The sequence below is a fragment of the Barbus barbus genome (assembly GCF_936440315.1).
Source record: "Barbus barbus genome assembly, chromosome: 5".
NCBI classification, from domain to species: domain Eukaryota; kingdom Metazoa; phylum Chordata; class Actinopteri; order Cypriniformes; family Cyprinidae; genus Barbus; species Barbus barbus.
In genome coordinates, this window is record NC_136733.1 from 29541334 (window position 1) to 29568085 (window position 26752).

Genomic DNA, 26752 nt, shown 5'->3' on the forward strand with positions numbered 1-26752 from the left:
TTCTTTTCTTGTTTTATTTTAGAACTTTACTTCACGAAATCGGCCAGATCTCCAGCTGTACGTGTTCGTTTGTGTGCCGCCCTTGACCTGACCGGACTGACGCCATGTTTTGGACGCTCCTCCTGGCTTTGATCCTACTGCTGTTCCTCCAGGCACAGCTGCTTGTTTGTCTACATGAACTCCGAGCCTCTCTGACCTCAGTGACTTCAGGAACCCCTCCTGGAACCTCCAATGCCTCGGCTTTACAACGCCTGCCAGGAGCCATAATCATCGGGGTGCGCAAAGGAGGCACCAGGGCCCTGCTGGAGATGCTCAACCTCCATCCAGATGTGGAAGTAGCCAAGAACGAGATCCACTACTTCAACTTGGATGAAAATTTTTGGAAGGGTCTGGACTGGTATCGTGCCCAGATGCCCGTCACTCTCCCTGAGCAGCTGACGGTGGAAAAGACCCCTGGCTACTTCACAGCACCACTGGCCCCAAAGAGGATATGGGCCACGAATCCAGCTGTGAAACTGCTGCTGATCATTCGTGACCCTGCAGAGAGACTTGTATCAGACTACACACAAGTCCTCCATAACCGAATTCAGCAAAACAAGCCATACCAACCACTCGAAGAGCTGCTGCTGTCTCAAGGACACATCAACCCCAAATACAAGGCCCTTCAGAGGAGCTTTTACTACCAGCACCTTGCCAGATGGTTGGAGCTTTTTCCCAGGGAGCAGATGCACATTGTGGATGGAGAGGCACTTATTAGGAATCCGTTCCCTGAGCTGCAGAAGGCGGAGATGTTTTTGGAACTTCCACCTCGGATAAAGCCAGACAATTTCTACTTTAACATCACTAAGGGCTTTTATTGTATGCTGTCTGCGGGACACGACAAGTGCCTGGATGAGTCTAAAGGAAGACCCCATGCTCCGCTAAGCAACGAGGCTTTCCAGAAGCTTTGCCGCTACCTGCGAGTTCCCAATCAAATCTTTTTCAGAATGGTGGGACAGAGGTTTGACTGGTGCTAAAGACAGACGAAAAATGATTGACAGCTCTTATAGAGACTGAGAATGGGATTTAAACTACTGTTGGAAACCTATTTTGTGAAAATGTTCTAATATTGTCAAAGGAAGCAACCAGTTTGCAAGAGGGCTAAGCAAAGAGACTAGCGCCAAAAATTGTTCTGAACACTGATACACCTACAGTTGTCTTCTGTGGAAAATAGAATAGATCTGCAGGACTTCATGTGCTTTAAAAAAAAAAAAACTCTCTGGACCACTTTTAACTCTGAAAGGCTCAGTTCAAACAGATATGGAGGGAATGAGATTGAAATATTGGAAATGTCCAAGGTACTGAAAACGGAATGTGAAAACTCCAAGAATTGCATATAATAAGAACAATAAAAACTAAAATGTTACTTCCAGTGGTACTTGAAGCATTTAACAAAAATACTGCTTTGTCAGCTGTAATTATTGTAGTCTACTCATTTAATTCATGTTTAATATACTAATTTGTACTTGAATATTTTATTTTCGTTTTTGAATAGAAATGTCTATTTTTTTAATTAATTGGTTCTTTAAATTAATGAGATATGTCATAATGTCATAAGTTAATGCACTACAAAATTCAGTTTTCTATTCAATAAATATATGTACATAAAACATCTCACATCTATTTATCTAAGACACTGACAATATTTGACATTTTCAACACATCGATCAATAACAAATTGTCATACCTGTGCCTAATTCCGCTAATGTCTGTATTACTTTATGCTGTCTTCTTTAAATGTTTCTAATATTTCAGGAGGCCTTTTGACAATAAGTACTTTTTGTTTATCTTTCTCTGGCTAATGTTGTTAGGCTACTGGTATATCTATAGTCCACATCTAATTTAAACATACAGATTTTTTAAAATGTATTCACTTCTTTAAAGGGATAGTTCACCCAAAAATGAAAATTCTGTCATTAATTTCTCACCCTCATGTCGTTCCAAACCCGTAAAACCTTCATTCATGTTCAGAACTCAAATTAAGATATTTTTGATGAAATCGGAGAGCCATCTGACCCTCCATAGACAGCAAAGCAACTGAAATGTTCCCAGGTCCAGAAACATAGTAAATACATCGGCAAAACAGTCCATGTGGCATCAGTGGCTCAACTTCAGTTTTGCAACGCTATGAGAATACTTTTTATTTTTGCGTAAAGAAAACAAAAATAACAATTTACTCAACCATTCTTCTCCCCCGAGTTATGTCGTCCGCCATTTTGGAGAGTACCCAAGAACGTATTTGACGCAATCAGCGTTGTTTACGTTCTGGGGGGAAAGCACGCACATGAACGAAAGCTGCAGAAGCGTTGTTTAAGCGAAAGCGTGTGCATGCATTGTGATACTCTCTAAATAGCAGACGACGTAACTCGGGGGAGTTGCTCGTGGCATGCAACTTACATTAGTACGTCGTAAAAGGGAATTTTGCTAATTGAATCTCTCCTTATGTGAACAAGCAGGTAAGGATCTTGCGGGTGTCATTTAGATGGCAGTGTTTCCTCTGATATTTATAACTGAGGCGTGAAAAGCAGCAGTCAGGTGTTTTTACTTTTAACTTAAATACAACATCTTGTGATATAATGCGTCACACAACGTTAATTACAAGTAAACCAAGTGATTTTTCTGCTTAAAACAGTTTCACATCTACAGAAATGAATAGTTTGACTGTTTAAAACTATTAAACGCCTAAAGAAATACATTTTACTCTAGATCACCCCTCATCGTGGCCATCACATGACCAGCCGGAAACCTTAAAGAGGCCATGCATTAGTGAAAGAAGCATTTAATGACAAATTGCAACCTAAATGATAAAGATGTGTGTTTAGCGTGTTCAGTATATATTATTTATTATATACATAATATATTATTTAGAGAAGTAAATGAAAACAGTTGCTGAAAATATTGAACATAATGAAGAGAAGACATCGAGACACCGACTAATGTAGGCTACAAGATTAAAAAGTATTATCTGATTTCTCCAAGGTACTAAATACAATACATTATTTTAGATAAATTCTATTTTTGCAGAAGGTAACATCAATGTAAAATTCTAAATCAGATAGTATATGTAAATGTCTGTATTTTACAGTTTTTTTTAACCTAACTTAATAACGTCAGACTATATATATAGACTACAGCTATTATGACAATTACCAAGAATATGACTTTACATATAATTCATGTAGGCTAATAGAACTATTTAGCTCTACATGAATTATATGTAAAGTCATATTCTTGGTAATTGTCATAATAGCTGTAGACTATAAATTCTGCTCAGTTAGCCTGTAGGTTATGATGAATAATGAAGGTGTGTGAAATTTATAATCAAGGAAAAATTAATCAATTCAGATTAATTATATATTACATCACTTAACAGTTTTTAATTTCTAAAAAAAATAACAATTTCGAACTATGATTTTGCCCTACAAATCTAAACTAATAAATTGCTGTTGACAATCGGCTTTTATTATAGGCTAGTAAATTCCATAAATGTCCATCATCCAGCTATCAATCTGTCTGACTGTCTTCTCAGTACTGGCCACTAGATGGCGCTCCGCCCACTCTTAGCGCACGCATGCGCAGTCTCTCCCTTTCCCGTCCTAATAACAATCATTGAAAACGAACAGCAACCCCCGAAGATTGTTACTTCATCAGGCCTCTATTTCCAACAAATCGAGCCGACCATGACAGAATTACGCCAGCGAGGAGCGACGGATAAAGAACTGCAGCATCAAAACTCAGAGGATAAGGTAACGAATGAAGAAAGAGATGTTGTTTCGAGATGCATGTTGTTACGGCTATCATTTGAGCTAAGTTACATGCTGTCATACACGAAGAGAGAGAGAAAAAATCGATTATAGTCGTTGTTTTTCTGGAGCTGGCCAGCAAGTGTCCTGTCACAGCACGAAAGCAGCTTTTAATGCTTTGGCTTGATAAATGATTGTATTTTCTAGCGTTCATGAAAGTGTAATATAGCAGATTCCAGCTAGAGGAGAGTCTGAGCATCATCAGGGCTCTGATATTCTTCCTGTCCTTCTGATGTGCTGAAGGTTTCCTCACTGTGTCCCAACAAAACAAAACAAAACCCAACACTATAAGGCCTCATTGTATTTCTAGCAGTTGCCATGTTGCTGAAATAAAGTTAAGTGACATGAACAATCCCTGCTCTGTTCAGTTTAGGACAGTGAGGTTAAACTCTTAAGGACGAGCTGTGCTTTCAGCAGAGTTGGACTGATCTTCATGCTGTGTAGATATAAAGATAGGAAACATGGAGACTGAGAGAAACGTGGGTGGGTGGATGGGTGAGTCAACATTCATATGTCAAGTGTCTTGACCTGTAGGCATGGGCTCAAACCTTCCAGCAAGATAAACAAGACTAATCTGAATGACTTATTCTAAGTTAACACAAATTTGTGCTCTTTTGTATTTATCCACGTTTTTTGGATATAGAGAGGCAGCTTTTATCAGTAGGATGTGATAATGTTATTGAAAGGACTACAGTAATGAATTCTTGGGTAAATTGTCTTACGTGCAGCCATCTGTAAATATCCATGGTCAATAGTTTCGGAGAATTTTCTTTGGTCATTCGGTTTTGAAGGTTCACCATATGACTTCCTTCTGCATATAAATTTATTTCAAAAGAAGAAATAAGCACCACAGTCTCTTCTATCTTTAGGTCAGCCAACATGCGGGAGTGATGAAAAAATAACCCAAGCGTGTGTAAGTTTAGCTATGCTTGCTTAGTGTAATGACAGTGTCCACATTATGCTAAATAGATTCATTTTTCATATGAAACACAAAGACCTAATACTTGATCATGCAAATGAAACCTTATCAGCGGTCAGGCAAATGCACTGAATGTGGTCATGTTCTGAACTTCTGATTCAAACCACAGCCTATATATATATTTTCAGTCTAGTGTCTGTTTATTTGGTATTTAAAGTCAGAATGAAAGTTTACGACTCATTTTGCATCTATAATCCGACACATTTAAGAGCAAAATATAATTTTGAGTATAGGTTTTGTCATTTTTGTGCATTATGAATTATTGAAACAAGGCATTACATGTCAGATTTTTTAAAAATTTCCTTTTTCTCAGATTTTTCTTCTGAAAAACAACAACAATAGTCACGTCAGATTTTTTTTTCTTTAATGAAATAGTCATATTTGATTCACGTTAAAGGGATATTTTCTCAAAAATGAAAATTGTCATCATTTACTCACTTCATGTTATTCCAAACTTGTATAGTCATCAAAGAGTGGAGTTTTAACACATCTCCCAAGCTATTGCACAGATTTGTATTTATGTTGCTGCTAGAGTTCAGGAATTTTAAGAATTAATTCGAGAGGCGAGAGAGGCCTGCTGAGTTTATTACATTAGACTAAACTATGCCATTGTAATGAAATAGAAAAAGACACAGTGTCCCTGTTGAGTTTTGGATGAAGTACACTGCATGGCCAAAAGTATGTGGACACCTCACCCATATGTGCTTGTTTTGAAAACCATGGGCGTTAATAGTTCATTTACTGCTATAACAGCTTCCCTCTTGTTAGTTGTTGTTTCAGTCCATCTCAAAGGCATTCAGGTCTGTTCTTCATGCAGGCTAGTCAAATTCTTACGTTTGTGTATTTAGCACATACTTTTATCTAAAGTGACTTTTAAATGAGAAATACAACAAGTGATTCATCAGAGGGAGGCAGTAATACAAAGATTCAAACATTGTCCAGAATTGTACAAGCTACAAGAAGGAGGGATATAGCAGGATGCAGTTAAGTGCTCATGGAAGAGATGAGTTTTGAATGTTGTCAGGGTCTCGTCTGTCCGGTTAGGGTTAGGTCAGGGGTGTCTAAGCACGCTCCTGGAGGGCCACTGTCCTGCAGAGTTTAGCTCCAACTTGCCTCAACACGCCTGCCTGGAAGTTTCTAGTAAGACCTTGATTAGCTGGTTCAGGTGTGTTTAATTGAGTTGGAGCAATATCAAAGCCACTGTAAGGCAAGCCTGCAACTGTTAGCCAAAAAAAGCATAATGGCTTATGCTAACATTCCAGGCTTGACGTCATTGAATTTCAAACAGAGTTGTGCAACAGTCAGTTGCTGTTTACAGATACTATAGAAATGAATGAGAAGTGCCATAAACTAAATCCTACCTCTCGCAGAAAGTCCACTCTGTTGGTGCTACGCAGGGAAGGAGACCAGAGGCCGTTTTTAATGGATCACTCACAGTGGAGGAGAGGCTTCACTATGCTGAATAAACAGTTTTATTGAGGAAAAGGTTTATCATTTAATGACTCGACAGCCTGTTGGCTAATCTTGTCATTAAACAATAGTTTTGAATTGAACTATTTGTAGAGTTTACACCAAAAAAAGAGAAATCATGGACTTTGTGACATGTAGGATTTAGTTGATGGCACTTGTTTATGGATCCTATAGGAATGAATGACAACAATTGACTGTCACACAACTCTTTTTGAAATTCAATGACATCAAGGCTATAATGTGATTGGTTATCAAGGCACACATGTCCAAGTTGATTGTTACGCTTTCTACAATGGTAAGTAATATAGACCCTCATGTCTCCCAATAATAAGCTAAACTTTGCAGGACAATAGCCCTCTAGGCGCAGGATTGGACAACCCTGGGTTAGGTAAATTCTTGTACCGGATAAGGTTAGGTAAATTACAGCTGACCAAATAATTTTACTGGTGGCATACTAAGAGACTGCCATGTTGAACGTCACTGAGCTCCTTAGTACAGCCCATTCTACTGTAAATGTTTGTCTAGGGAGGTTGTATGACTGTATACCTGATTTCACGCACCTGTTAGACTACAATGTAGCTGAAATTAGAAGGGGATGTACAGGTGTTTAATGTGTATGGAAGTTAAACTGCCTTTTTACTGACAAATGGCACACCAGAAGTTGTTAATTTTCAAATTTTCAATTCTTTTTGAGTTAAGCATTTTCAGATTTCATAAAAAAAAGTAAATTGAGACAATATGTGACAACCAGAAGAAATGTGGTGTATTCTAATAAAACCTATGAAATTCATAAAGAACAAAACGAGAATTAGGAATATTTTTCCACTAAAATGTAATTCTTTAAACACACTTTCTGTAAATTGGGTGGTTATGAATAATTATTTTTGAAATAGTTATAATATATAATAATTATTTATGTTGACTATCACTAGAAAACCTGTTATGCTTTTCTTTTGGCAGTCAGTTGTGCTATGGATATACGGTGTTGGGAAGGTTACTGTGGACATTTACAAGTTACCTTATTTTAAATGTAACCAGTAGTTTAACTATTTCAATTACTTTATTAAAGTAATGTAACTGATTACATTCGATTACTTTTTGATTCAATAGAAATTTAGAAATGTAATGTTTTCAACAGTAGTACTAAACACTTATTACTTTCAAAATCCTTCATCACTTAAATTAAGTTTATAAAAATTAAATTTTGAAGCACATCCACCAAAAAATTTTTGTGATTGTTCTGAGGTCACTCAGACCTTCTGTCACTACAACAAATTCCTTGTATGTGTAAACATACTTGGCCAATAAAGCTCATTCTGATTCTGATTCTGAGGTTAAATACAGATTTAAAATCATAAAAATATATTGTTTAAAAGCTATGATACCAATGATTAAAAAAAAAAAGTTAGTTAAAAAATAAAGCATATACATAAACCTAAATAAGAAATAGAACGGTTATCAAATAAGCAAGTATCTTATTCTGTGTCCTCCTAAACTCCTGAAACATTGACTATCTCATATTTTACAGACGTCAATGCAATTTGGGAAAGAAATCAATCAAATGTTTACATTTTCAAAAGTAATTGTAATTTAAGTGCAATTTTTTTTTTGACTGAATCAGATTTCAGTTACATTTATTTTGTAATTAAATTATGTAATTCCGTTACATGTTACTAGTTACTCCCCAGAACTGTCTATATATTCATGCATTCATCATTCATTTACATGCCCATTTTAAAAGTTTACTGCAACTTGCCACTAGGGGCGAAATGTGACAATCGTATATGAATGTTGGAGATTTGGTGCAAATTTGATGTTTTCCCTGCCTGAACACCAAATACAGTCAGACGTTACGTTTTTAATGAATGTGACAAATTTAATACACGCTTGCATCACTCATCTCCTTTGTAGACTGTCATTGATGTTTTGTTTGTCGGGGAATTCCACGTTTCCAGATGGCTAACGCTGCTATCTGCCAATTTCGTCGAAGTGTTGCTCATACTTTGAGACGAGTGTGGGTCAAACTTGGCAGGAAGACTGAAAATGTCTCTCTTAGGAAGAGTATGAGGATGTCCTCAGTTCCTGATGAGCTATTTGCGGTCGGCGGAGCATTTGAGAGACTGGGGAGGAGGTGGGAGTTGCGAGGGAGGGTATTTTTAACTCTGGCATCTTGAATATCAGGATGTAGTCCATCTCCATGGAAACTCTGGATCTTTCCATAGTCCTTGCAGGCAGATGAGTGTCAGCCGTAAATGTACGTTAGCTTGAGGGTGCTCTTCGTAATCAGATCCAAATTATCTATGTCAGATGGATAGAAAGAGGTTTCTGGAACAATCATAACAGCTCGACCAACTGGTGCAGCACCATCTGATGATGACAGCCTGTTGCTATGGGGATGAAGACAGGTCATTTGTAATTGTGCAACAGGCTACTTAGACACACAGGCCTGTTAGATACAGATGGCTGCATTTATTTGCTCGGAAATACAGTACAAACAGAAATATTGTGAAATATGAATGCAATTTCAAAGAAATGCTTTCTATTTAAATGTTTTAAAATGTAATTAATTCCTGTGAAGGCTTTTAGTTTTTAGTGTCACATGATCCTTCGGAAATCATTCTAATATGTTGATTTGGTGCTAAAAAACATTTCTTATTATTATCGACGGTGAAAACGGTTCTGCTGCTTCATATTTTCTGTTGAAATCCTGATACATTTTTTTTTTTTTTTTAGACATTTTATTTATTTATTTTTGAAGAACTAACTTTTTTTTTCTTGACAATCTTTTTTGCATCCTTGCTGAAAATAAGTATTAATTTCTTATTTAAAAAAACTCTTACTGTTTCCTAGGGTTGGGTATCGTTTGAATTTGATCAATTCTGATTCCGATACTGCTTATCGATTGCCGGTTTCGGTTTCAATGTGGTAAAATTTTTTTGAAGTCAAACATTTAGATATCAAACATATTTTGAACTGGACTCTAGTAAGAGCTGTTTGTGTGCAAAATGCATGATTCTGGATAAATTGAGACTTTTTTTTTTGTGGTTGTGGTTGTGGTTCTCTCACAATTCTGAAGAAAAAATATTAGCCAACTAAACAAAATCTCATGGAATTTATGAATGAATGGTTCAGTGAGTATTTCATTACTGGATGAATCAGTTTTTGAATTAATCTCTTAAATGAACGATTCAAAGACAAATACATTTTTAACAGCCCCATTTTGCCACACACACAAAAAAAGATGCGCACACATTGAAATTGAAATTTTACAACAAGTATCCAATTCTTAAAACTTAAGTGTTCGATTCTGGAATTGGAATTAATTTTCGATTTCTAAACCTACTGATTCCAAACTGTAAAACAGTATTCAGTAGTATTCAGAATTCTTTGCAAATGAACAAATGTCTATTTTGATAGATTAATTAATCCCTTTTGTATTTATTTTTTGTATCTTCAACGGTCTCCAGGGCTCTGAAACAGAGGGCAAGGAGAGAGATGGAGCCTCGGACAATGAGACCAAGTCAGACTCTGGGGTTCCTGAGGTTCCCGTTTCTGCCGATGACACACCAGAGGTTCTCAACAAAGCCCTCTCTGGACTTTCCTCACGGTAAGCATCTCTAAATCTACGATTAAAATGACTCTTCAGTAAAGTAGAACACGATTGCATGTGACGTGATATAAAAAGTGTGTATAAAGCGTCCAGAACAGATTATTGGCATGTTGCTGTGAACACCAGATGATTCAATCAATAAAAAGGCCACCGGAGCTTTTAGTCCTCGCATTAGGAAGATTATATTTCCACCCAATATGCTTTGCGTTAATGTGTTTGTCTCTCCTGCAGATGGAAGAACTGGTGGGTGAGGGGCATCCTCACGCTGGCTATGATCTCCTTCTTCTTTATCATTATTTATCTCGGTCCAATGGTGCTGATGATGATTGTGAGTATTTTCTCTTGTTGTAAACACCAACAGACATTTTCACTTAAGACTTAAAAACTACTAGATATTGTCTCTTTGGCGCTTTTACACATGATAGATGAGTACTGATGTTATTTTTATTCTGTTGACATTACTAAACATTAGTACTCAGCTGAGCTGCCGAATTGGTTATGTTCAAGCAGTCCTGCAGATATATTTGAGACCTCACTGTAGTCTTTGAATAATCAGTGTCCACTTTGTTCCATAATCTGGCTGTTTCAAATATTATGGCCTACAATTATGAAAGTGAAAAAGTGACATGACATGTGGCCAAGTATGGTAACCCATACTCGGAATTAGTGCTCTGCATTTATCTCATCCAAAGTGCACACACACACAGCAGTGAACACACACCCGGAGCAGTGGGCAGCCATTTTTGCTGCTGCGGCGCCCGGGGAGCAGTCGGGGGTTCAGTGCCTTGCTCAAGGGCACCTCAGTCGTGTATTGAAGGTGGAGAGAGCACTGGTTATTCACTCCCCGCACCTACAATCCCTGCCGGACCTGAGACTTGAACCCGCGACCTTTACGAGTCTTGACTCTTAAGCATTAGGCCATGACTTCCCCTTTTCCCTATTATTTTCATGTTACAACTGCTAACGATATAAAAAATCTATACTATGTATAAAAATATGCACTACTCACTCAATAGTTTTTCAGTGTTGATGTGATGCTGAAGTGAATTCAGGATTCACAACATTTTAATCAATAGCATAAAATATGGAAATATATAGAATTGTATAGAAATGTTGTCATGCCAACTAACTGGAATAAATTTAAAGGTCATTGCAAACTGAGTCAGAGATTTTCGTATGCGTTTTTTCATATTCGTTATCCTAAATATTTGTCACGGACAGAAACCTTGCACACGGAGTCCGATGCGTATTAAATGGAGTCAGTACTAAATGGAGTCTTTAAGCAGTGAGGATGATTTTGTTGTCCTCTTGCTTCTTAAAAAGAGAAAAAGAAAGGAAATACTGGGTCCATCCAATCCTGAGATTCCCCCTCCTTAAGGAGCAGTGGGATTATCACGGACGATTCAAAGTTTACTTCAGGATGTCAGTGGCTCAGTTTGATGCTTTGCTAGTGATACTAGAGTCACATATTAAAAAGAAGACCACCAATTTTTGTTAACTCGGTGTGCAAGGATCTTTAAGGTGCTTTGTGCTGCGAGACGAAGTGCATAAATTTGACAATTGCCATTCTGGATTTTGGCGTTTGCTTGCCAAAACGCCTCTCAAAATGCTTGCTACAGATGCTAAAAACGCAGAAAAACGCACGATAGTTTCAGAGGCAGTGTGTAAACGTGATTGACATAACGTGAGGTCATATTTATTTTTCAACGTGCAAAAATTTTGGACAAAAATTTCAGACTCCGTGTGCAATGACCTTAAGTCCTAAATTTACTCAAACTTAAACTGAAATAAAAATATTTTAAAGCTAAATATAAATTCTCAAATACACTTTACAAAATTATTTAAACTTTAATTAAAATGAAACTATTATTTAATACAATAATAATATATAAATACTAAAATAATGCTACTGTGCACTAATTTTACAACTATTTTTGCACTAGTTGGCGTTACGTAATCTAAAATCCCAAAATAGGTGGAAGAGTGTCCAAAATTAATTATTCAAATTGAAAAGACAATAAATTTCCATAATGGTGATTAATTTTTAATATTGTCTGATAACTGATGTGGTCCTGCTATATCATGCCATCTAAGACATTTAAAGATTGAATTAGATTTATTGACTGCCAGTTAGAGCAGCAAAAACACAGGATGGAGTCTTGCTTTAAAAAACAGCTAGAAATAGCACTTCAGAGTGGAACTAGTTGGCTGCCTGTTAGTTTTTTTATTTATTGTTGTTCTGTGTATCATCCACAGGTGCTGTGTGTTCAGATCAAGTGCTTCCAAGAGATCATCACAATTGGTTACAGTGTGTATCACTCTTACCACCTGCCCTGGTTCAGAACACTAAGCTGGTGAGACCTGCGACACGCACCTGCCACCTTCATTTTCATGCTTCTTTATCTCTCCCTCTCTCCCTTTTCTCATTATCTGTCACCCCAGATCTATCTCTGTCTCGCTCTCTCCCAATGTGCACTGCCTGTAATTAGAGGGCATCATCATCTTTCATCACTTTCATCTTATCATAATATGGCTGTCTTGATGTCTTGCATGTTCTTTCATTTTCAGTGTAAAAATGAGTAAATACTGCACTTGTTTATTCATCCAGCTATACATGCTATCACCAGCTGTGTAGAGGTATGGCAGTTCACTCTGGTTTAGACCAGTCAAACTGTAGTGTAGATTGTTTCAAATGTGAAAGAAAAGATTCACCAGGTTTTAGTAATGTGAAAATCCCACTGAATACTATTTAAACTTTTAGAATTCAGTGTTGAGTTAAAAGGATAGTTCACCCAAAAATGAAAATTTTGTCATAAATTACTCTCATGTTGTTCCAAACGCGTAAAGACCTTCGTTCATCTTCAGAACACAAATGAAGATATTTTTGTGAAATACAAGAGAAGAAATTGTTTAATAAAGTTATTTTAGTTTTCTTTGTGCACAAAATGTATTCCCGTAGCTTCATAAAATTAAGGTTGAACCACTGATGTCACATGGACTGTTTTAACGATGTCCTTGCTACCTTCCTGGGTCTTGAATTTGTGTTCATACGGGTTTGGAACAACATGAGGGTGAGTAATTAATGACACAATTTTCATTTTTGGGGGATCTACATTTGGAAAATCTGGCAAAAATCTGGTCTCTTGATGCCAAATTTCACTATGTAGAAACTGGAGTAGTAATCTGCGATCTTAAGGCCTTTGGGAAGGTTTTTGAGTGATCCTTATGAAGAAATGTCATATTTTCATTTCCAAAATAAAAAAAGAAAGAATTATTTTAAGTTGGAGCATAACTTTGCATGAGGGTGGATCTTCAGTAACTGGATTGGGCACACCTCATATTTAGTTATGTGACCCTGGACCACAAAACTAGTCTTAAGTCGCTGGAGTATATTTGTAGCAATAACCAAAAATACATTGTATGGGTCAAAATTATCGATTTTTCTTTTATGCCAAAAATCATTAGGATATTAAGTAAAGACCATGTTCCATGAAGATATTTAGTAAATTTCCTACTGTAAATATATCAAAACGTAATTTTTTATTAGTAATATGCATTGCTAAGAACTTAATTTTGACAACTTTAAAGGCAATTTTCTCAATATTTAGATTTTTTGCACCCTCAGATTTTCAAATAGTTGTATCTGGGCCCAAATATTGTTCTATCATAACAAACCATACATCAATAGAAAGCAATATTTATTCAGCTTTCAGATGATATATAAATCTCAATTTCAAAAAATTGACCCTTATGACTGGTTATAAGGGTTACATATATAAAAAATCCTAAAAAAAAAAAAATCTGAACATAGGTTTCAATTTCTTAATGCAAAATATCTTCGTTATTTTCCTTGTGCGGAAACTATGACATTTCTCTGTGCATTTCTTGATTAACCATGTTTCAACTGGTGAACTTTTCTTTGAACTGGTTTTTAGGTTTTTGTAAATAAGATATCTGGCAAATCAGGTATAAATAGAACCATTTCTCTACATTAGTCCTTTTTTTTTTTTTTTTGTATCCCAACATGCCGTTCTTCCATGTGATCATAATCCTAGTGAGCTGCTGCTCGGCTACAGTCTGACCATTTCCTATATTTTCTATTGCTAACAAATTGGCCCATTATAATTACTTTGACAACCGTTCGAAATACTTTGAGTAATGAATGGATGTGAAAGGACTTTGTCACAATAATGTCTGACTGCCAGCTTTAACGTTTTTTGACAGGTACTTCCTGTTGTGTGTGAACTACTTCTTCTATGGTGAAACGGTGACAGATTATTTCTTCACACTGGTGCAGAGGGAGGAGCCTCTACGCATCCTCAGCAAATACCACCGCTTCATTTCCTTTGCCCTGTACCTCACAGGTTAGGACCTTGTTTTTCCTACATGCATCGTATCAGTGGTACCATTGATGCTTCTGGCTTTAAGGTCTTTGGGAACTAATAATTCTCACAGTTACTGCTCAGTCCAACAACTCCTACTATTCCACACAGAATGCTGAAGGCAATATAGATGCAGTCTTTAAAATGTGACTTCTGTTACCAGTTGAAATGCAGACGTAATGATTTTAGTTTTTTGGGGTGTTGGTTTTTCATAAGCGTGAAGTTAATGTCATCCAGGATGTGGTTAGGCTCACTGCCTGTCTGTGCACCCCTCGTTCATTTTCTCTTTCCAAAAGATGCAAACAGCAGATTTCATCAGAAGCTAAATGAGAAGCAACAAGTCTTACTGTATTTTCTTCTTATTTAAAAAAAATAATAATAATTTTTATCGCAACAACAATTCATCACCAAACACCAATGACTTGTATATGGGTACAGTCATTTTAGACACTTTCAAAACTGTTGCAACAGAGATGGAAATACAGTTTTTAAATACGTGAATTATGCTTCCATCTTTGTTGCCACAGTTTTGAAAGTGCCGCCTTCTGTTCTAAAGAAGGGGTTGTCCCAATACTTTTGTCCATATAGTGTATATACAAATCATTGATGTTTGGTAATGAGTTTTCGGCTCAAGGTCTGCATATAAAGTCACACCAGAGGTGTTCAGCTGAGATTAGGACTTTGCTGCTTTATGCAGACCAGTCAAGTTCTTCCACACTGACTGAATCAATCATCTCTTTTTGAACCTTGCCTTATACACAGAGGCACTGTCATGTTGGAATAGAAAAAGGTTCTGTCCAAACTATTGCTATAAAATTAGTAGCACACAATTCCCTAGAGTATCATTATATGCTTAAACATTAAGATTTGTACTCATGGAAATTACTAAAGCAGTCAAACCTGTTCATTAGAAGGGGGTGACCCAATACTTTTGGCAATATAATGTATATCAGTGTTCTGATTTTATTAAGTTCAGCAACAATGTTTATTGGTGTAAAGTTAAACAAGATCATCAGATATAACAATAATATTATCAGTACATCATGTGTTGTCAGTTTGTTAGGCAGACTGATAAAACATGTATACACCTTGCCTGTCCTGCAGATAGTTTCAGATGGTCTTTTCAGTGTGCTTGGTTTGGCTTGGACAGGTTTTCTTGGCCACTGGTATGGAGCTTATAATATGACAAAACTATTTGAATTTGAATTGTGTAAATTTGCATTATTGACAGGTGTCATTTAACAAAACTGAATATAATGTGGCATTTAGCATAGTTCTGAATTTGAATTTTTTTCAACTTGAATAATGAACATTTGAAGTTAAATAACTGAATTTGTTATGGCAGTTTTTTTAATAGACATGTATTTTCAAACAGCAATTTTTTTGTTCTGAATTCTTTGAATGCAAATATCCAGTTTTAAAAAATACAGCTTCAAGTTTTCAAGATGAAGAAGAAATTCGGAATATCAAATTCAATATTTAAAATTCAAAGCGCAGAAATTCAGATCGTAAAGAAAGTAGGTCAGAGGTCATCCACAGGGAAGAGTAGATGATCTCCGAAAAGTCGAATGAAGCATTTACTGCGACCGGGAGGGGATATGTTCGGTTCACTTAGGCTAGTTTTGTCCTGGCCACAACATATTAACTCATGGGAGTGTGATAATATGTTGGGGCCACCATATATGATATATATATATATATATGTGTATTATATGTATTATGTATGTGTATATGTATGTCTATGGAGGGAACAACCATAGATATACTAAATGCCTCATTAGCGACGGTTTCTATGGGCCGCTATACGTAAGCTGTCCACCATATTGTAGCGGTATACTTAACGTCATTCACCATAGTAATCACTGAATATTCGAAAGATGCCACAATCATATATAGGGCTGGATACCTTGGAGAACCTGGCGATACGATACATACCTCGATACACAGGTCACGATTCGATACGTACCTCGATACAGAGCTGTCTCGATACGATTTGATACAATGTGACACGATTCGATACGATTCAATAAAAATACATGGGCCAGAGCCAATTAGTTAATGCTGAACACATTTACTCAACAAACAGAACTCTGCATTTTTCTTCAATTTATTGAAGACAAAAGTGCATTATAACAAAGTGCATTTTGCTTAAATATTTGCAACTTTAAGTGCTCTGATTAATTGTACACAAATTGTATTAATCTGGAAATTACCACAAGTCAACATTTAACTTTCCAAGGGTACAGTCTGAGCTCACACAAGCACAAAATCTTCTTCTTATTATTCTTAACTTCTTATTAAATCTTCTTATAATTCTTTTTTGTGACACCATGTACTGCCATAACATATTTCACTATGAAATCACTTAAATGCTACATCTTGCTTTAACATTTTCCATGAGTTTTTTGAAACTCGCGGGCGCCGCTGCGCCCCCTAATGGCTGGGCGGAGTATCGATACTAAGGGCTAGAATATCGATACTGTATCTTTTTTTATTATATCGGTATGTATCTAAGAATCAATATTTTGAGCACACCCCTAATCATATACAGAACGGCTCAACGGCTCTGTGCGAACCTACAGTACGGTGAATGATGTCAAAAATACCGTTCCAAGATGTCAGCAACATCTACGTGCCTGGAGCAGTCTTATAGGGCGCCTATCTATGTCTATGGGAACAACATCCGTTTCTCGTGGCCACGAGTTTAATGTGTATAATGTGGTCAGAAGTTACAGTATTAATTTCTTTCTGCTGTAACAAAATGATCGAAATGACAGAATCTTATCATTTTCAGAAACGGTCCCTAATGAGGCATTTAGTATATCTATGGTTGTTCCCTCCATAGACATACATATACACATACATATATATGGTGGCCCCAACATATTATCACACTCCCACGAGTTAATATGTTATCATTACTGAACCATAATCAATTCTGGGATATGTGGAATAATCTGAGCACAACAAAACCTCAAGACTTGCCAATACAAGATGGAAACATTTGGACAAAACATTTTGAAAATTCATATAAAGAAATCCATGTCGGCATTTACAGTAGGCTATATAACCAATAATAATAAACAAATGTAATGGAAAAAGATGATCAGTTAATGGACTTTGGATGGATAAAAATGTTTTCTTGTAGGCCTATTTTATTTTATGTACTTTATGTAATTTATTCATGATAAACTTCATTCGAATGCTGTCTACATTGCACGCAATGCAGTCCGGCAGCCTAGGCCTATGGTTAAAATAATTTAATAATGTTACAATTTATAATAATTTATATAATCTCTTCATTCAAAATTAAATGTTAATAAATCCATCTCTGATAATCCCTGGTTGCTATGGTCACGCAGGTTTGTTTATGCATTAAACTTGTGACCATGAGAAAAATATGTGGTTCCCTCAACATAGCACCTGGAGGCAGAGTCCTGCACGGGACCGGTTTAAGACCTGCACCCGCAGTAATTGACAGAACACCCAACCCATTATCCGACCTGAACCACATTAAATCTCTTACATGAGGTAGACAAAACTCATTTATTAAAACTTTTATTCAAATTGTGAATAGCAAGAAAGTAGGCGGTTTCGCTGGAGGTGCGCAAGCGGTGCTCGTGCACCCAAAATCCTGCCGCTTTCACAGCAGGCGCTGCCAGAGATTTAAAAAAATAATTTAAAATAAAATTATTTTTGTTGGCTTTAACCAGGCAGATTATTAACGACTAATAGAACATTTCACTGAGCTCATGTAGGTAGTGTTGAAAACATGAAGATAATTTAAAATGTAATTGAATTCACATTGGTTGATCCATCAAAAATGTTTTACAGAGATATTTAAAAAATCCAGAGCATGCGTGTACGAGTTGGATTGCCAGGTAAAAATGCAATTACATGTAAAATGTCATCGTTAACTATGTCTCACATGAAATCTACGCTATAAGCTAGTCCCATGAAATAAGAAATAGCAAATAACTCCTATAATAAATTTCCATTGTTACGTTATGTAACTATGGCAATGTCTACCCTGAGACCGCACAAAACACTTCCACTACGAGAGAAAACGGCACCCAGATAGCAAAATTTGTCTGGCCCACATCCTTGCGTCACTTCTGGCCCAATTCTGGCCCACACACTAAAAACCGACTCAAACAATCTCCTCTGGCCCAGATGTGGCCCACACCCTGTAAAATGACTTCTATTATTTTATGTGGCCCAGACACTTTAAGCCAGATCCGGCTGAGACTCGGCTTGGTCCCCGGGCCAAATGTGGCCCGGAACCTGCTAAATGTAATTCAGCAGTGAAACACAAAAACAACCATTTAAAAACATTAAAAAGGCTTTTATTATAAAATTACCAAATACTTTAATATATATATATATATATATATATATATATATATTTATATTAACAATGAACAAATGCACTACAGTATAAACATTAACACTTTTTAATCCACAAAGTAACAAGTAAATTATATTTACTATATATATATATATATATATATATATATATATATATATATATATATATATATATATATATATATATATATATATATATATATATATATATATATATATATATAAAAATAAAAAAAACATTGTCATAATTCAGTTCAGTTCTTATGAAATAATGGCGTCAGTGCAGTCAAGTGAATAATATTGCTGATTATAAGGGTGTTTAACTAAGCAAGACAAAAGGCAACAGTGACAAGGAACCCAAACAAGACCAGGCTCAGTCAGGAAACCAGTTCTCCTCTGGCCAAATGAATGAATGTGGTTAGGATTAACCCCCAGATCTTTCTCTCAGGCGCGGATCTCCTTCATTCTAGCAGCGGCCCATCAGAGACTAAACTAACTCGGGCCAGAAGCAGATACACACAACTACACCGAGTGTAGACCTGCTGCACGAACAACAGCTTTCAGCCGAGATCGGCCCAGATAGAAAAAGCCGTCGTCAGCCAGAAGTGTTTTGTAGAGTCGGCGCGGCTCTGGCCCATTATCTTCTCACCGACGCCGAGACTGAGCCGACAGTGCCGCATTTCAGCCAGAATCGGCCCGAGTGCGTTCGCGTTCTGCGCGACGATTCCAGGATTACATCGACAAAATAATCTCGTGGCCAGACATATTATCACACTCCCACGAGTTAATATGTTGTGGCCTGGACAAAACTAGCCTAAGTGAACCGAACATATCCCCTCCCGGTCGCAGTAAATGCTTCATTCGAGCATCATCTACTCTTCCCTGTGGATGACCTCTGACCTACTTTCTTTACAATCTGAATTTCTGCGCTTTGAATTTTAAATATTGAATTTGATATTCCGAATTTCTTCTTCATCTTGAAAACTTGAAGCTGTATTTTTTAAAACGGGATATTTGCATTTAAGGAATTCAGAACAAAAAATCCGCTGTTTGAAAATACATGTCTATTAAAAAAACTGCCATAAATTCAGTTGTTTAATTTCAAATGTTAATTATTAAAGTTTTTAAAAATTCAAATTCAGAACTATGCTAAATGCCACATTATATTCAGTTTTGTTAAATGACACCTGTCAATAATTCAAATTTACACAATTCAAATTCAAATAGTTTTGTCATATTATAAGCTCCACACCAGTGGCTGGTTCCTGACAAACAGGACATAATTAGTGACAGTGTGACTGGCCTAAAATAGTCCTGTAGACATGTGGAGATGGCATTGGTGGAACTGTCTGTTTTACCAGATGTGTGTGTGTGTGTGTGTTTTTTCCAGGGTTCTGCATGTTTGTTCTGAGCCTGGTGAAGAAACACTATCGCCTGCAGTTCTACATGGTGAGTGTGTGTGTTAATGTTGCGTTTAGTCCATAGAACAAGATTAGTGTGATTTGAGAGTGTTTTTGTACACACACTCTCACATACTTTGTGTACTCTTTGACGTTCTGCAAACACACATGCATTTGTCATGTTTTCTGGCATTTGGACTCAGACCCTTCACGTTTCCTGTCTTTTCCTTATCATAGCACTGCCTTTTGTCCCAGATTTGAAGTGAATAGAGCTATTCATCCTGTCTTTCTCTTTCCCCAGTTCGGCTGGACTCATGTGACCTTGCTGATTGTGGTGACTCAGTCCCACTTAATCATTCATAACCTGTTTGAGGGGATGATCTGGTAAGATGATGCCTCCTGTGTACCACTATCAAAACCCATATGACATTTACACGTTTCAATTTTTCAATCCAGTGTCATTTCACAATATTATATACAGTACAGTTGGTTTTCTGGTGTAGCTGATCTGTTTGTATAAAATAATCTGTTTCTGTGTGCGCAGGTTTATTGTGCCCATCTCCTGTGTTATCTGTAATGACATCATGGCTTACATGTTTGGCTTCTTTTTCGGTCGCACCCCTCTCATCAAGGTTTGTGTTTTTAACACCCCAGTTGAATTAATATTTTAAAAATCACATATTATTACATGTGAAATATTATAAAATGATGGTATAATATTTACACTGCTATTCAGAAGTTTGACGAAGGATGCTTTTTGAAAAGTATTTTATGCTTATTGCTCACCAAGGCTTCATTTATTTGATCAGAAATACAGTAAAACAGTAATATTGTAAGATATTATCATTTAAAATAACTGTTTTTGGTTTTAAAATATTTTGAAATGTAATCAATTTCTGATGTCAAAGCTTTATTTTCAGCCATTACTCTCGGCTTCAGTGTCTCACAAGCTTTCAGAAATTAATTCAGTTTGCTAATTTGGTGCTCAGAAAGTATTTCTGAATCCTTAATACTGTGTTTTTGTGGAAACCGATACTTTTTTTTTACAAGCTTCTTTTATGCAAGTAAAATAACAGGATTTATTTGAAATAGATTTCTCACTTTTGATCAGTTCAATGCATCGTTGTCTAAATAGAAGTAATTTTTTAAGTAGTGTGGTAAAGTTGCTTATAATTTTAGCTATTGTTTTTAATCAACTGGTGTTTTATTGGATGTTCTGTGAAATGTCCTAGAAGGTGTAATTTATATCAAACTTTAAACTATCCGCTAATGTTTGACAGTCAGAGATTGTCCAAATACTTACGTTTAATCTGTATATCTGCTGTTTTATGATGTAAAAATGAATTAATGATTTTTGTAAAATAGTTTGCTTGAAAGTGTGCTTTTGCTATCTATTTTAAATAAAAGCAGTTGCTTTTTAATGTTTTTGTGTAATGCAGTGACATTCATACGTTTTTGAGTGTGGCTTAACTGTCTAACTACTTTCTGTGGTTTTTGTGTAATGTGTATTTTTAGCACAGTTCTCTTAATGCTGAATTTTCTTTGCAGTTGTCTCCTAAGAAGACGTGGGAGGGGTTTATCGGTGGCTTCTTCTCTACTGTTGTTTTTGGAATCCTAGTGAGTAATAATAACCCACTTCCTGTTCTTCGTCTGGTGTTTGCTGAATGTTTTTATGTAGATTTGGGAACCTTGGTGGCGTAAGAATAAGAATTGCCTTGATTGACACCTTGGAAGGGTCTGATTAGTTCTTTTCAAAGTTAATTTGATGTGTCTGAATGATAATAAGTCTCGTTTTGGCTCTTCTCCAGCTGTCCTACTTGATGTCAGGTTACCGCTTCTTTGTGTGTCCTGTGGAGTTTAACAATGACTCCAACAGTTTCACGGTAGATTGTCAGCCGTCTGAGCTCTTCCAGCTTCAGGACTACGGTCTGCCGGCTGTACTGCAGTCCATCACAGGCTGGGTAAAACACACACTCACACGTACACCGTCTGTTAGACACTTGCTCCTCATGTCTCTCACTCGGTGTGTCTACTCCTTCTCTCTTTCTCTTTTTGTTATTTTTCTGATCTTTGTGTTTGTGTTTACCAGTTGCTCAGACACAGCCATCTGCTGACTTCCCACTCGCTGTGAATCTGTCACTGCTCTGCTTGATGCTGTTTTGTTGATGATGACATTTTTGGACCACAATTTTTAAGCAAAAGCAGAATCCTGAATAAAATTGAAAAATACATTTTATGTATTTTGAAATTGCATACAAATAAAGAGTTTCTTACATATTTCCATCTCTCTCCCATTTTCCTCTTAGACCACAGTAAAGTTGTACCCATTCCAGATCCACAGCATTGCCCTGTCAGCATTTGCCTCCATCATGGGACCTTTCGGAGGCTTTTTCGCCAGCGGCTTCAAAAGGGCCTTCAAAATCAAGGTGGGTGTAATTTGAGCACCCACAGATCATACAGATCTGAAAAGAAAAATGCTTCAGTCTTGGTTTCACTATTACCTACAGCATTCTTTATCACATGGCAGTTTAAGTTGTCCGTCTATGCAGTAAAAGACCGATTTAGATGTGGCACAGAGCCTCAGTGTACATGAAGAGCATTTCCTGTCCTGTGCTTTGCACTTTGCTCATACTGTCTCTCTGATGTCCATCACTGCAGGACTTTGCAGACACCATTCCAGGTCATGGAGGAATCATGGATCGTTTCGACTGTCAGTACCTCATGGCCACATTTGTAAATGTTTACATCGCCAGCTTTATCAGGTAAGACTGTTATTAATAAATTTCTGGTACAGATATGTGTGAGTAGTTATTGACTTCTGAGTTGTAACATACATTGCCATTCATCAGTTTGAGGTTGGTTATATATATATATATATATATATATATATATATATATATATATATATATATATATATATATATATATATATATATATATATATATATATATATATATATAATTAATCTGTATTTTATTCCTGTGATGACAAAACTGAATTTTCAGCATCATCACTCCAGTCTTTAGTGTCACATCATGATCCTTCAGAAATCGTGCTCAAGAAACGTTGAAAACAGTTGTGCTGTGCAACATATGCTTTGTGGAAACTGATAAAATTTTCATTTTATTCTTTGATGATTAGAAAGTTAAAAAGAATAGCATTTATTTTAAATATTTAGTTGTTGTTTTTTTGTTACAATGTTTATTGTAACTTTTTATCAATTTAATGCCTCCTTGCTGACCCTAAACCTTTGAGTGGTAGTGTATATACAATAAACGAATTGTGTCTTTGTATGGATTGAATGCATGTGATTTTTTTTTAATTTGTAACTAATATTATTACTCATTATGCACTGAAATGAAACCTAGTCCAAACATTCTGGACTTATCTTATATAGCTTATATAACATTATATAATTGATTAATGTCAAAGGCAACCTGGCCTATAGATATCATTATATCAGCTTATTTTATCAGCATTCCACATTATTTGTGTATTTTATGTTATATCTTTATATAATGTTTGTTTTTAATTGATTTATTTGGTATAGTGTGATCGTCCATGTTGTGGTTTATTTTGTGAGAATGACTGAGCATTGTCCCATACGTATTTTATTGTTTGAATTGTTACTGTTCTATCAACCTAGTGCCTTGTTAGGTGTTTTTTGTTATTGTCAAAGACTAATATAATCACTGTACAATTATAATCAATGTAATATGAATCGTGCAAGTGTGTCTACAGCATAAAAACATTGTGCTTTGATATTTCCTCTCGTTTAGAGGGCCAAACCCCTCTAAAGTCATCCAGCAGCTTCTTGCTTTGAGACTAGACCAACAGCTCAACATCTTTAACTCGCTCAAGGTTCATCTGACAGAGAAAGGCCTGCTCCCTGCCCTGGAAGAAGCAGCCTAGTTTTTCGGACCACCCCACCGGAGTGGGCAGTGGGTAGAGGGAGGAGAGCGAGTGCAGCGGAAGCAGATCCAGGCATGTATGGAAGTGGGAGATGAGAAGAGGAACACAAGAAGAGAAACAACGGAAAACTGCACCACAACTTTGGGTCATTCCATTTTTGCGAGAAAGTGTGTGTGTGTACAAATCAGTGTTTTTGCTTATTTTATTTTTTGTGAATGTTTTATGTTTATCTCTTACACCACAAAAGAATATTATATATATTAAGATGAAGTTGTTGTTACAGTTCTTTGTGAGTTGAGCTGTACAATTCCACTTGCTCCAAATGTTCTGTACCTATAGATCGTCTGAATATTTTATAGTGTTTATTATGTTTTATTTTGTTTTAATGCACTGCTCATCACACTGTCATTTCAACCTAAGGCTAGTCTCTGTTTATTTTTTTGCTGACAGATTTCCATACGCCACCATAGTCTCAAAAAAGATTGTATTTTCACTGCAGAGTGATGTAATTCATATGTTTCCACGGTCTTGGATTTTGGCATTTTTGTAACATTATATTTAAGAGAATTGTGGTCATTGATATCAAATGTGCGCTTCAGCCCAGTCAGTGGTGACTGTTACGGTTCAGCTGTGAGACTGTATGTATACTGTACTTCCTGAAGGTGAGGAAGATTCAGATGGCAATATTCAGTGTCTGAGAGGAAGTTTAGGCCACATTAGACTAGAATTATATGGCTTTCATGCTTGTTACAAAGAAACGGTCCCTGTAAGCCAAACAAATAGGAAATAACTTTATATTTACATTGTCGATAGTTAATAATAATTTGTTGTTACTCAGCAGCACTGAAAAAAATGAGATGATTGAGATGTTGACAAACATTTCGCACTGAATGTTTAAGAATTACTGTTTGTGGTCTAAATCATAATTTTATAATTTCTAGTTTTATTTTAATGTTTTATTGTCACTGAGCAGTTATAAGCTTATCTTAGTCAAGCTTTGTGTGTGTGTGTGTGTTTGTGAACGGTTACATGCTAAATGGTAAGGATCAGGCTGGGCCAGGTGTTTTGTTGCATGAGACCACGAGGTCTCGTTTTATAATTCTATTTCATTTCTTTTGTTTTTATCATCTGCGGTGTAAACTCAACCAAAAGAGGGTCAGAAGAACTACAGTATATTTTGTTTAAGGTATTTTGTTCCCCTATAATATGTGTTAAGTGTCATGAACACCTGTGCCATAAACAATATTTATTTTAAGAAAATAAAACCTTAATGGGTGTCATCGAGCAGCTTTAAAGGAATCGTGTTATACAGTATGAAGATGTAACAGGCTCAGGTTCACAGTCTGCGAGTACAGTCCACTGCCATTCAACAATAAAGATCCATGAGCACATGCTTTCAGACCTGTGTGTATTGACAAGACTGATGAACTGCATTGATGGGCAAGTCATATGTTGGGCTTTTTAATGTAAAAATGTAACATTTGTTTTTAAGTCTGATTTAGCATGTTTTCTTCTATGCCCGCAGGTCTCGAAAGATAAATAGGCAGCTTATTACCTGAGTTATGTTCATATTTTTTCTTTTCTTGTTTTTGTCTATTTACATTATTTTTATTGGACAGCTCAAGCCATACTAAGCGTAGTGATGTAACAATAAACAGTGTCACAGAGATAAGAATTTTGACCATAAATCCACGTGTAATATTTGCCCCTCCGTATTTTCACCATCAATATTTTTAATTTATTATTTTTTCAATTCAGTAAACAAAATATCATCATCTGTGTTAAGTGGTGCAGAAAATTTTCTAAGATATTTAATTTATTATGAGTTCATGTTATTGTACCTTATTAGTTCAGTTCAATGTCCTGATTTTATATAGATAATTACATACATTATAGTAGAATATAAGAGTATACTGTATGTTTGACGTAGAGATGATTCTATTCTTATTCTTTACTGTATCTGAACGGTCCTCTTGGCCAGTCTATGCTCTGTGCATGTATAGGCCCCTGTGCTGAAACATTAGCGTACTGTACAAACTCCAGATGTGAACAGCGCAATTGCAATGTTGTATTATCAACAGAGAGAGTTACAAACCCTTCATGTTGCTGGCCAACCACTGATGTCAGGAGAGCGGTTAGAGACATGCGTTTGAGTGCGGTGACCATAAACATTTATAAATACTTGCCAGACCTTCAGACTCTTGCGCGTGCCACTCATAGCCACTAGAGGGCGCCAAACCATCTGGGTCTATAACCATCCGTGCGGTGTGTTAGTGGTTAACAAGTGCTAGTGCACCGAGACTAACATATTGTTCATTACAATGTTTGGACGATTTTTAATGTGATGCCTTATGTTATTCGTAAACACTGGCATGACACGTTAACCTTCTTAGAAAGTATCCTAATGTTAACAAAGGTCTCCTGAGGTGTCAGAGAGAAACTGACTGCAGTGCAGTTTTGCTTTTCATATTTCTGGCGATTTATTCATGACCATTTAAGTGAAAACAGAGACGTGAAACCCACTCAAACGTGTTGAGCTCTTTTGGTTTGCCACTGAGAAAAACAAAAACAAACTCTGTTGAACAAATGAACAACAACAGCTCAATGTGTTGTTGTTGTTATTTGTCTTCAAGTAGCCTATTATTTGTATTTCTGTTGCATTATGTTTTGTAATTTTCGATAAAGCAGATAAATGTGCTTTCCCTGCAGCTTTGTGTACAGTGATTTGCTTATTTGTAAATGGTTAATAAAGAGGAAAGCTCAGTACATATATAAGTACATCCAAATT

At 36.3% G+C, this 26752-nt stretch overlaps 2 protein-coding genes across 2 annotated transcripts in view; both read left to right on the forward strand.

Annotated features, from left to right (window-relative positions):
* The window catches only part of LOC306870166 (heparan sulfate glucosamine 3-O-sulfotransferase 1-like), a 61485-nt gene extending 59842 nt beyond the window's left edge, over positions 1-1643 (forward strand). The window contains exon 2 of the mRNA XM_079417274.1: positions 23-1643. Within this exon, the coding sequence (XP_079273400.1) occupies positions 105-1016 (912 nt within the window). The 5' untranslated portion in view covers positions 23-104 and the 3' untranslated portion in view covers positions 1017-1643. The remainder of the gene's footprint in view (positions 1-22) is intronic.
* Positions 1644-2321: 678 nt separating this feature from the next.
* LOC306869638 (phosphatidate cytidylyltransferase 2-like) lies at positions 2322-26747 on the forward strand. The gene is made up of 14 exons (XM_079416476.1): positions 2322-2495; positions 3569-3785; positions 9759-9898; positions 10133-10229; positions 12158-12255; positions 14126-14265; positions 20042-20100; positions 20353-20435; positions 20596-20683; positions 21600-21668; positions 21860-22012; positions 22358-22477; positions 22710-22813; positions 23832-26747. Exons 2-14 carry the CDS (start codon positions 3582-3584, stop codon positions 23962-23964), a joined length of 1488 nt encoding a protein of 495 aa, XP_079272602.1. The 5' UTR covers positions 2322-2495; positions 3569-3581; the 3' UTR covers positions 23965-26747.
* The last annotated feature ends 5 nt before the right edge of the window (positions 26748-26752 follow it).